General features: G+C 41.1%; 1 protein-coding gene across 2 annotated transcripts in view; it reads left to right on the top strand.

Moving 5' to 3' along the window:
• ppp1r16b (protein phosphatase 1, regulatory subunit 16B) overlaps positions 1–12,597 on the top strand; it is a 97,105-nt gene that overhangs the window by 73,451 nt on the left and 11,057 nt on the right. For both annotated transcript variants that reach the window (XM_030091487.1, XM_030091488.1), the window contains exons 4-6: positions 209–354; positions 2,219–2,322; positions 11,634–11,758. In XM_030091487.1, coding sequence (XP_029947347.1) covers positions 209–354; positions 2,219–2,322; positions 11,634–11,758 — 375 coding nt within the window. The remainder of the gene's footprint in view (positions 1–208; positions 355–2,218; positions 2,323–11,633; positions 11,759–12,597) is intronic.

The following is a 12,597-nucleotide window of genomic DNA, read 5'->3' as shown; positions in this document are numbered from 1 at the left end:
TCCCTCCTTTTGCTGATTAAGCTGCTGAAGCGTACAGCACAGAGGAGTCCCGACTGCGTAAATTATAATGTAGAACTCCTTTTCAGGCAGCATAGCTCCACACATGGTGAACCATTTATATAAAACAAACTATTTTCTCTGTATTTAGACATCAAGCCCAGAATGTTTTATACCTGAGTCTAATGTTGTCCCTTGTTTCTCTCCTAAGTGTTGCATCGACAATTACGAGGAGATGGTGAAGATCCTGCTGGACCGGGGAGCCAGCGTTAACGCTCAGGACAATGAATTGTGGACGCCGTTGCATGCTGCTGCTACCTGTGGACATGCGGGACTTGTCAAGATACTCATTGCACAGTAAGTCGTGCAGATGTGCTGCACATTTGCTTGCATTGTGATCTTTGCCTGTCTCCACGTGTGCGACTGCGGTAAACTCAATCCACGGCTTTAAAACTCTTGTATGTGAACCAATGAGATGCATCGGTTTGATTTAGCTCAGCAGGTGATGGTAAACAATCAGGGCAGCAGGTCACAGTATAAAGGAGAAAAAAATAGTTCCACAAGTTGTGTAATGTTGTGTGAAACCAGGTAATTGAGCTGTTAACTGGATTACCAGCATGAGCAGAGTTTGGCAACCGACCAATTCTTGTTTAAAGTTCACGCATTGACTCGTTTTAATTGACGACTGTCAGCAGATGGAGAGATGAGTGGAGCCGAGCAGCTCCACACATATTTTCAACGCTTAAATGCACAATAGTTTAAGATGATTCTGCATCTCGCTGCACCTGCAGGAGGTTTTTCAGGTATAGCATTGCTCATCGTTCCCGATGGGCAACCGAAGGCAATTTCTAAGAGCTTGAATTAATGTGTAACCGAGCTTTAAATAATAGACCTTTCGAGTTTAAACGACAATAAATGATGCACCTTGAGGGGTTAAAAAAGGAATATAATGCACCTGGCAATGGAAATGTAAACGAGTGTCATCTATTTTTCCCCCACTTCAATACATTTTAGATAACGACTGACGTGTGTGTGTCTGTGCACGCACATTTGAATGTCTGTATGCTTTTACACTCACACATACAGGTGTGCAGGTGTGTGTCTTTGTAAATATTTCTCCCTTTTTGTCATTTATGAATCACTTTGAGTTGCATTTCATTATGAGAAAGGCGTTATTTAATTAAAGATTGATTTTTTTTTTCAAATGTGTGCATAAAGGATATCCCTGATTAAGCCCATTATACTCCGAATGACAGTCAGTACAGAATAATATTGAATTATTTCCAGCAGTGAGACATGTAACGGTTTGTGATCCATCTTTATTATGCAGCTCTTATTAAACAAAATCTGGCCCTTGTTCATCTTCATGTTATATGACACCTCTGCAAATATGTGAAGTCACAGGAGTTCATTTATTATTTATTAAGGATTTAATTCAATCCTGATGAAGGTACCACAGAGGCGAAGCAGGTACTTGAACATGCTGAAGGTGTGCACACTTTCAGCTGGATCACAGCTTGCAGGAGCGGAAACACACATTCAGACACATCGTGGAGACGCACTGCTGCCATCTGTTGACGTGCACAACTTGTCAAACCGCTCATGTTGTCTCTTGGACTCATTATCCAGAGAAAAATAACCACTGATTAAAAACTGGCTGCCAACTTGTTCTGGGCTGTAAGAATTTAATCAGCTCCATTAATTATCTGACTAACAGAGATTTGTTTTGTCATTTCTGTCCAACACTCTGAGTTATGGATCAGTAGCTTTCAGTATTTTTTACACTTGATCACAGACATGACATACAGACTGTTTTCTCTCTGGTGATTACTGTTTTCTTTGGACAGCTAGACTTTAAAAAACAGTTTACATCCACAGTCCATCACAAAGTGATTACAGAACTGTGATTGTGTGTCCCAGTTTTCCTCGTATTTTGTTTAAAGATATGAATTCAATATTTTTTCCACGCGTATTAGTGACTCACTGTGTTTATATGGACCAAGGGAAATCAGAATAAAAACTTATTGGAACACTTGCATCAGATTGGATTCTGATTAGACGTGTTTCAGTTCAATTTACTCTTAAGTGCATTAGGTTCACACACAGTGCCAATCCTTTTCCAAATGTCTTCTTCTTCCGTGAATAGTGTGCATTTCCTACATCTCTCGGTATTAAAAAAGAAACGAACAGACTGATTCCTCCATCTGCTCGTCTCCCACAGCGGTGCAGATCTACTGGCTGTCAACTCTGATGGAAACATGCCCTACGACCTGTGTGAAGACGACCCGACACTGGATATCATTGAGACGGCCATGGCCAACCGAGGTACGGAACAAAATGTTCTCAAAACCAGGAAAAAAAAGGCGACTACAAAGAGTCTGTGAACAGAGTCGTTTGACTGTAGCTCCCGGCTGATGGAAATTCCTCTTTCTGCTCTCTTGAATAAATGGCGGGACTTGTCATTCTCGTGCTGTGACTGCTTTGAGAGTCTGACTTGTACCGCTGCTATTTCAGGCACGGTGTGTAATATGTTATAAACTAAAAACTTCTACCTAAGATGGATAGAATGGTTTAGAAGGTGAATTACTGGCTGAACTGAAACTGGCTAATGAAAGAAAACTGCTTAAGTGGTAAATACAACATGGACTGGAGTGTTTTTCTGTTTGTTTTATGTATGTTTTTTTTTTTTAATTATCCATTGAAAATGGCTGAAAATAAACAGTTCCTCACTACTACCACCTCCCACGCAAAAGCCACATGACTTAAGCTCCACATACTACACCTTTAATGATTACACACATCTTGAAGTATTATTATTCACAATTGTGACGACAATGCCAGCCTGCCATTGTCATCCGAAAGCTGAGGCCAGTGGGTTTTAGTGTCTCGGCTGTAACTCAGCAGTTAAACAAGCTATCCATTAGTTGAGGTTGAAAACACAGCCCGCATGCCTTTATGGGCGACTTGTTTAAAAGCCTGTGAAATGGCCACTCGATGGCCGCATGCATGACACAAAGCTGACAGGCTGAAGCTAAATGATCCACTCTGAAAGTCCTCTTCTGCATGATTTGATGATTCTTGGAGAAATGCATGTGAATAAAGAAACTGCACAGATCTGATACTATTTGCAGAGTTGGTCCAAACCTGGTGTGTAGAGAAAATCCATTATTTACTGATGTACTAGTCTATCATTTAAAATGTTGAAACTATCTTCATTTTTATCGCTTTATTGACAAACCCTCATGGCAGTCTTGGATAACATTACACTGTGTGTTGAATTGTGATGGTCATATTACCAATTGAGCTGTTATAAAAACCATAGGGATTATTCTCTCCACTTCTGCCCTCTAGAAAGTAGAAACTTGCAACTGTGAATTGTTTCTGGATTTGAGACACTGTAGAGAAGGGAATAATTTTTGTTGTGATGTTTTTGACTTTTGTTCAGTCTGACCAAAAGGCTCAACTTTTTCTACTCCTTATAACTCTGACAAATTTTTTTTAATAACTTAATTTGCGATCTTAAAACATCAGATAGTAGCTGGTTTTTAATTGCTTCACTCATTCATATCAACAGATGAGTGACTGTTTCTACAGGGAGATTTCTTTCACACAACCTGAAGCTCAGCCAGGATGTGAAATATAAAGGGTAAGAATTAGGTCGTGTTCAGTCATGTTCATCCATTCAAACACGTCAGTGGTGACATGACAGCTGCCACGCAAACACTCGCCTTCCATCGGGATCAATTTAGGGTTCAGTGTCTTGCTTAAAGGCACTTTGACAGATGGACAAGGCAATGTAGAGGATTCAACCTGCACAACTGAACTGGAGCCTCTGAGCGTATTTTTTAAATGACCCAAGTCACATTTGATATGAGTTTATGGACGTGGTGTGTAACTCCAGTTTCCTTCTTCTTTACAGCAGCATGCAGCTCAGGGTCAGGGTCAGGGTCAGGGTCGGGGTCAGGGTCAGGGCACAGTCCACTCCAGACAGACTGTCCAAAGAGATAATAATGGATTGTAAATCCAACCATTTTCAAAATAACTGATTTAGTTTCACTCCATTCATTATGCATTACCTGGTGGCGTCTGTGCATCTCTGCAAAGAGCTTTTATTGAAAGCAGATTCAGCGTCTCTGAAACCTGCATTTATTTTTCACAATACGCAGCCACATCCTGCCGATGAAAAGAAGCTGCAATTAGAATTTCACCAAGCTTTTATTTATGTATTTATGGTACTAAAAACTGAAGAAATGGCACCAACAAACTGAAGAACAGCCAGTGCTTGACTCATGTGAGCTATGCAGATGTTACTGACATTTATAAACTTCTTTTTTCTTGTTTTACAGTTATTGGGTTACCTCCACTCAACATGCATGCTAATCACTGAAAGGACACCAAAATATGGGAAGAACTCTCAGCGGCGGTCTATTTCACTCCGCCACTAAACATATTTGGCAGCTGAGGTTCAGTCTGAAAATATTCCGCGTTTTTACAGCTGCTCTCACGAGTATTATCAGATTCTGCGATCCCATTTGCATTTTCCACGACGACCTACAATCGATCACCAGCATCCGATGAAGGGAGCTGTGACGCTTTCGTAACCTTTGCGTTGTAAATATATTGACAATATTTAAAGTCTGCTCACCGCAGAATCGATCGCCGAAGACGAAGGCAGCAGATTTACGACCACAGAAAGCACTTAATGTCTCACACAGTTTAAAGATGGACACTCGGAATAAATCAGAGATTCTCACGACTCTTTCTCCTCACAGGATCTGTGTTCAGATACTGTATGTTCATGCGGTGTCACTGTAAATAGCTTCCGACGGAGAAATTTATCCTTGACACCAGTGGCTGTATGTGAAAGAAGCTGAGGGACGGAGCTGCGATCCAGAAGTGTCTGAGTGACAGAGAGACTCACTCAAACAGATTTGTGGTGACGGCGTTTTACAAGTGGAGTAAAATTAACCTCCTGCATTTAAGCTCTTGTCAATGTTTTGGTTTTGTTTCCCAATAAAGCGTCACATCTTCAAGCAGGCATGTGCGAGCACAGCTGGCAACAAAGCAGCCAGATCTGGCCGCAGGGATTTTTTTTTAGTTCAGAGAAAGTCTGTCATGTGACTTGGCTCTTGAAACAAGGGTTTTCTGAAGGAACTCCACAAGGAAAACAAATGGGAACAAACAGTAATTGTGCATCAGCAGTGCAAGATATAAACTATGAATGAAATTAGTTGGAAATAATGGAGTTTTTCCAAAACTAATTTAATATTTTAAATGGTGCATTCATGGTATGAGTGCAGAAAAACTAAGTATGTGGGTTTTGCACCCTTGAAAACTTTGCCAAGTCTTCACTGGCAGTGAAAAACAGATTACACACTGTGCATAGTAATATCTAGTAGCTGTAAAGGAGAAACAGAGTAAATAAACAGAATCTACCTCACTGAACTGCCAAATGCAATTCAAACTGCTCAAACAAAAAATTAATCTGTCAAATTAATGGAATAAAGTGATCAAATGAAATCAGAAAGGAGCTGTTGACAGGATAATGTCTGTAAAATTATATAATAATAAGGCCATCAATAGTCGTGACTAGAGTAACAGTTTTTTTTTCTTTCAATTTCAGATAAAATATGTACAAACAGAATTATCTTGGAGTTGTTTGGATTTGAAACTATACTTTCTGTGTGTAGTTTTCATGTTCTCACTGTGTGTGCCTGAGCTTTTCTGCTGTTATCTGAGTGTGTGTGGTTGTCTCTGTCCCGTGATGGACCGTCGACGACGACCTGTCCTAATTTGAAAGTTCAAAGAGGTCAATGAAACAAATCTGTCAACTTGTTAAATTCTGTTTGACCCAACAGCCAAGAAACGGTCTGGCACATTATGACCTATAAAAAGGCTCGGTTGTCTTCTTTGTACTAATTTTTGGAACAAGAGAGAAATGATGTTCTCCTCTATGAGCTCGCTTGTTCGCGGACAGGCTGATATTGTTAGACTGAGCAGACTTTTCTCATTTGCAGTCTGACTGTTGAGCCGCTCAGTTAGCAGACAACAGCTTCATATTTACTGGACAAACATCATGAGGCTGTGAACAACACTGTCTGCTCCCTGAAATTCTGGGTCAAACTGATATTTTTGCCCTTCTGATTTTGAGTCATGCTTATTTTATCGTATATTCATGATTCTTTAATTCATTCAGGGTGAAATGCTATCCAGCTTCTCCTCTGTCCAAACTAAATCTGTCTCTTATCTATATAGATTTTCTTTTCACTGAAGCCTTGTCTATGCTTCGTAGCTGAACTTTCCCCCGATGTGTCAGTGTCACCCTATTAGTGTTTACTTACCTTCTGCAGTCATCTGCCCAAATTCTCTGATGATTAATTCAACATAGAACCAGGAAGATCACAGCTGACTGCAGTGGCTCTCATCAGCCAGTACACACTGTGGACTGTCAGCTCATCGCAGATCAAAAACACAGAGAAACACACACACCTTCAAAAAAGTTAGAATCACCAACTAGTCTGAAATGCATATTATAGGACTGTGGCAGAAAACCCAACCTACACATGCACAGGGAGAATATGCAAACTCTCCTCCCAGCAGGACCTGGATCTAGCTTAGCTAGAAGCTTTAGTTCCCGGGATAAATCAGCATTATGGCGCTCAGGCTCCAATAGGTAATAATGTCCATCCATCTTCTGCACCGCTTTATTGAACTGGTGAGTTGGAGCCAATCCCAGGTCATTAATGCTAAATGCAGACTGCATCCTTCACTCTACAAGTAAATTAGAGTCACCAATTAACGTCAAGCACTTGTGAGAGGAAACCAGAGCACCTTGAGAAAGTACACACGTGCACATTGAGAGCATACACCTCTCCAGTAACTTAACTACGATACCACTGGGAATAAGAAATAAGATTCTCTACACAAAAAAATATCTTTGTTCCAGCCATATTTTTTTTGTTATTTTATTGTTTTTTCTGTATTAATATTTGTGAATTCTTACCAGTTTTTCCAAAATAGTTTTATACACTGGTGTTAATGTGGCATCAATAATCTAGGTTTTGAAACCACAGGCTGGTTAAAACACATTTGTTGAGTCACACAGCTTAGTTTACATGTGTGAAGCTGTGAGTTGCTGTTCAGATAGTGTGTGTGCATGTGTGTGTGTGTGCTTAACGGACAGTACTTTGGTGAAGGTGCCCTTCAGTGTTGCACTAAGACCCAAATGCATGAGTGGAGATGATGCATGTAATAAACAGAAGCAGGAATCATCATGAGGGTTTTGTTATATTCCTCTGGATAATAAAAGGTCAGAAAAGACCTGATTTATTAAGTGCTGCGCTAAAAACATATACAAGCTTAATTACTTTAAGAGAACAGAATATGAGACACATGACAGGGTAATTTGTGGGTTGCGTCCTGGATGTGAGGCAACAAGAGGCACACACACACACACACACACACACACACTCACACACACAGAGAGGGAGAGAAAAGGGGCCCGCAGGAGAAAGACGGGCGCATGAAAATGAGGCTCTCCGCTTACAATAGGATCTGTGGAGCTGCAGAATGCAGATAGCGGTACAGTAGGTGAGAAGAATGATTATTAAGCTGATCAAAGGGAGCACGGCGCCGCTAATTGCTCCCGTAATGTTGCCAGCGCCGTAGTGGAGGATAAAACTCTCTCCAGAGACGCTGCGGGGAAGGGTGTGCGGGCAACCACTCTCGCTAACACACACACACACACGCATGCTCCTGTGCAAACACACACACTCACACACACACATATACGAGCGGCGCTTGATATGCAACATTGACTAATCAACCGCCTCGATCCCTCCCTGCAGAGGAGGCCGGTTCATACGTGATGATGAGCTGCAGTGCAGATCTGTTCACTCAGGCTTTCAGAGCAGTCAAACCGCTGATTTCTTTTTATGTCCAGCAACATTCAAACCTGCGCGGAGACAGTAGCAAATCGAAATGAAAGCCAGAGGACCTGAAATCCTCACTGCAGTGTTTTTAAAGGCGCTATTGTGAATCATCGCTGTCCTTACTTTATCGAAGTGTGCGCACAGCAGGATGCTGTTTTTCACATTTTCCTGCCGCCTAAAGATTGACAGCTATTATGAATTCCCTCTGTGGCACGCAGTGTTTTATGACAGGATGTAACAAATGAAATGCCACCAGTGAAAATGTTATTATTTTATTAAAGGATTAGGATTTTATGCTGCCTATATTGACGCTGCAAAGGAAAGATTATGCATGATTCGCCAAGGGGAGTAAAATGAGCGGCTCGTGGCTTTAGATTTAACTTCTAGCTCATTTAAGTAAATTGTTGTTGCAGATATTTAAGCGTGAGGATTATTATGGAGGTGGGAGTGTTGTGCTTCCACCACAAAAGTTCAGGAAAGACATCAGCTGGTTCACACTGACTCCCTCTTCGAATCAGAAAACAAACTGTGATAGGATGTGACAAGTGCCTGTCTATTCTAGAAACTCAAAATTTTGAGAGTTACGATATAGACAACCGTATTAATCGATCTGAGAGTTCTGGCTCATTCCATACAACTGTCACTTTGAATTATTCCTGAATCATACTGTAGTTTCTGTTCCTTATCGTGCACAAATACGATCCATGTATTCATTTTCGTTATTGTTTCATTCAGCAGAGGGTTTCAGGGTGCTGCCACCAGTACGTATCACGGCTGAATAGAACCGAAAGACAAATTTAGAATCACCCATTAACCCCTAATGCATGTTTAACTGCAGGTTTAGATCAGTCTGCGTTGTCCATCAGTGTGTGTGTGAGTGTGTCTTTCTGTCTGCCCTCTGTGATCAACTCAGAACCTGTCCCCGGTGTGCCTTGCCTTCAAACTTAGAAAATAAGAATCGACTCCAGTCCATCAGGATCTTGGAGTAAATCTGAATGAAAGATGGATGGATGAATATACGAGCTGTCGAAATGGCAGCTGTGTGCATTTCAGATGTGATTTTTGGTTTTCTGTGTGATATAATGAGTTAATTACAGTTTTCTGCAGCTGTTTTTCACACTGCAGGGAACATCTGTAGTCAAAGCCCAGAAACACTGCAGCATGATGAACTGATGTTTGATACTGTGGCGATGAGCTGTTTGTTTTCATATTTATAACCGCTGTGGCGGTTTGACAATGAAATGTGCATTCTGTTTACATTTCTGAGATCAGTATTGGTATTTCCAAAGCTGTGGGGCATCGCTGCAGTGAAATCATAAACAGAGTGGGATTTATGACATTAGCTTCAGACAGGCGGCCGCTGTCCAGACAGAAACAAAAGAAAACAGCTGCTGGAGGTTTTCAATAAATCACCAAAACACGGCCTATCCACGGCCTTGATTTCTGAGCCTGTAAACAGCCTCCAGCTGTGAGTCTAATTGTTAGTTCGCTTCACTCTGTTCGGTGGCCGTCACATGCGCGCCGGCACCTGCTCACACCAGGAAGATGACTCTGAAAGTGGGAGTCCAACTTTAAAAATGCTGGAATTGGAATATTGGGTAGAGTTGCGTCCAGCTTTGCTCGCCCAATTTATTACTCGGCGTCACGGGAAAGGTCACCGTGCTCAAATCCTGACAATGAAATATGCACTGTCGGCTGACGCCTGTCTGCTTCTTCAATTTATGTGACCATTTTCAGTGGATTGACCTCAACGTGTTCAACAGCAAAGGTGCATTTGTGCGAGTTATTAACTTCACTTTCAGGTCAGCCTTCGCAGTTACAAATCAATGAAACAATGTTGTATTAACATTTGGACTGATTGGAGATGTTTTTAGATCAGAGTCACTGTGGAGTTCACCAACATATTCGACTGACAGCCTGTTTGCACCATTGTTAATCTGACACTTCTTTCAATTTGCTGGGCTGCACGGCACATTACTGCTGAGCCGTGTGAGGATCAGTTCTTCACTGGAGTGTGGCGGTCACGGTATTGAGTCCTACCTGGCAGAAGGGCAGCGGATTAAAGGAGGAATTTAGAGTCGTGGTGAGTCACCTGAGCCCCGACTGGGTGAAACTCAACAGATATCTGCACAGAGATGGCAAGAAAAAATAAAGCATGAAAAGAAACTTCATCGATCTGAAGTTATTTCTTGTTTTTACAGAAATTCCAAAACCTTGTAACATATATTCTAACTTATAGAGCTCTGAACAATGTTGTTCTCCACTGATTTGGTGAAGATAACCACTAAGATACTAGTTATCTACATACACCACCACTGCTTTTATCAAAGAAGTGAGGTAGAATCTTGCTTTTCTTCTGGAATCATTTGTGTTCAATTCCAGAAATTTACTCCTGAGGGAATGCAGAGTATGGATGTGATCCCGAAACGTTGCTTTGCAGCAGCACTGGTGGAACCTTGATCAGCATGTCAGATTGCTGCATCTGCAACATTTCTGTTGGCTCTTAATGACTGTAGCTCGTAGCAACACTGTGCGGTACGGTCAGCTGTCAGAGAATAACTTCAGGCTGTCTGCGGACGCACTGCTGTGTCAGTGTTTGTCTGAGAACGACATCAAACCAGACCACAGAGGAAAGAGGAAACTGTTTAAAGATTATTTATCAACTCAAAAATCTGAATGATTTTTTTTAACTTAGCATTAGATGTAAAACCCACAACAAGCATTTTGCCATTCATGCTCTAAATATACGTTTATTTTTCTTCTGTTAACATCTATCAAAGCCACCAATCAGCTTATCTGCAGCCTTAAAATGACAGGGTTTTTTTTTTTTTTTTTTGCATTTCTCTCTTTTGGCAACAGAATGTTGCTTTTTGCCTGATGATTTGCGTGTAATCTGCATGTTTTGTTGATAAAAATCTGCGGCTCTTTCATGTTGACATAGATATCCTTACTTGATTTCTCATGCCTACAATTGTTCTGCAAGAAACTTCACTTGTTTGACAGATAGATTGTAAAACTCTGGAATGAGTTGATAATCCGCAGTACAGTTTTTCTGAATAAATAACAGTGAGAAGGTATTTTGACCGCTCTTCATAGTAGAGCTTTGAACACTACACGCTAAATAACTTGAGGAATATTAATTAATTCCACACAATCTCTTAAATGTGATTCTTTAGTAATTGTCCACAATTGTCAAATAAGTGGGAAAAAAAGAGAAATATTAATATAATCATTGTGTTGAATATGTTTGACATGTGCTTGAATTTTAGTCCTTGTTGCTTTCATTACAGTATTATCACTCTGAAACAGCAAAAAAAGAAAAAAGTCAGTTGCTGTCTGCTGATAAAACCTTTTTTCTGCTTTGAAGCCTGAAGGCTGATTTGTCTCGGTTTGTGCAGAGAAATTGTTTTTGTAGAAACTGTAGTATAAACTGCGGCTGATAGGAAACATCGAGAGCAATTTAAAAGGTGGTGTTGCTGTCAGTTAAAAAAAAAGACAGCTTTCTCCATATAACTCTCACCCATTAAATTGATTTCCATGCGTTGCATCCCAGCTTCATCACACCCGAGACGCCTTTCTGTCCTTCCCTCTGATCATAAGCGGTCCGTGTCAGCTTTTTTTCTGCGTGTCAAAGCCGACGGCGGAGAGGAAAAAACAGTTTCCCTCATCATTAAGTCTGCGCCCGCTCGTGTGTTTGACTGACAGGCATCACCCAGGAGATGATCAACGAGACGCGAGCGTCGACGGAGAGGAGGATGCTGGGAGACATTCAGGAGCTGGTGAGACAAGGAGAGGAGGTCAACCAGCAGGACTCTCAGGGAGCGACTCTGGTGAGAGCTTGTTCATGTTTTTCTTTTCCCCAAACTCAGTTTGAGATGAGCTCCTTCGTCATTTCGGCCGTAAAACTACAGCCGGGGAAATATTCAGCCCTCGCAGGGGAGGGAATTCATATAAACATAAAACAAGATATACAGACATAAATATATACTGCGGATTTCAAGTCATAATAAACATGATGTAGGAGAAATTCTGATAATTTACTATTAATGCGAACACTAACTCGCCTTCCTCCAGCTTTACTGAGATGTTTTTTTCAAAGCATAACCAATAGATTTGGGCGTTGAAGCTGTAAATATTATTTTACTGTGTGGAGCTTCTTCCATCCATCTTCAATGCAGCTTTATATAATTCAGGGATAATACCTCAAAACTGAATCTACCCTGAACCCCTTTGTTGTGCATTGATGCATGTGTGTGTGTGTGTGTGTGTTTACTCAACTTCTCTATCCAGCCTCTGTACAGTGCTTTGTAACGGAGGGTCAGTGAGGTGCTGAAGCTATCTACAGAGTACACAGTGGACACGGTGCCAGTCCATAAACACAGAGGAACAGACTCAGTCAGACTCAGTAGAAGGAGATTGTGAAATCTGGAAAGATAAAAGCCGACATATGCACAGGGAAAACATGCAAACTCGTCTCATCCCGTCTCAGCTTATCATCATGAGGCAAGGACTTGTGGATGCCTTCTTTTTAAAAGATCGTCAGACTTCATTTATGTAGCATTTTTTTATCATGCGTTATCACAACCCACACAGCTGCACGAGCAGTAGATACTTCAGATCTGTGTGCAATTTATGATGGAGTTTGCAATATTTTCAAAATGGCACAAAT

This window comes from Salarias fasciatus, chromosome 5 (genome assembly GCF_902148845.1).
Source record: "Salarias fasciatus chromosome 5, fSalaFa1.1, whole genome shotgun sequence".
Classification (NCBI taxonomy): domain Eukaryota; kingdom Metazoa; phylum Chordata; class Actinopteri; order Blenniiformes; family Blenniidae; genus Salarias; species Salarias fasciatus.
Note: the sequence above shows the minus strand (reverse complement) of the source record. Positions and strands in the feature narration are given on the sequence as shown.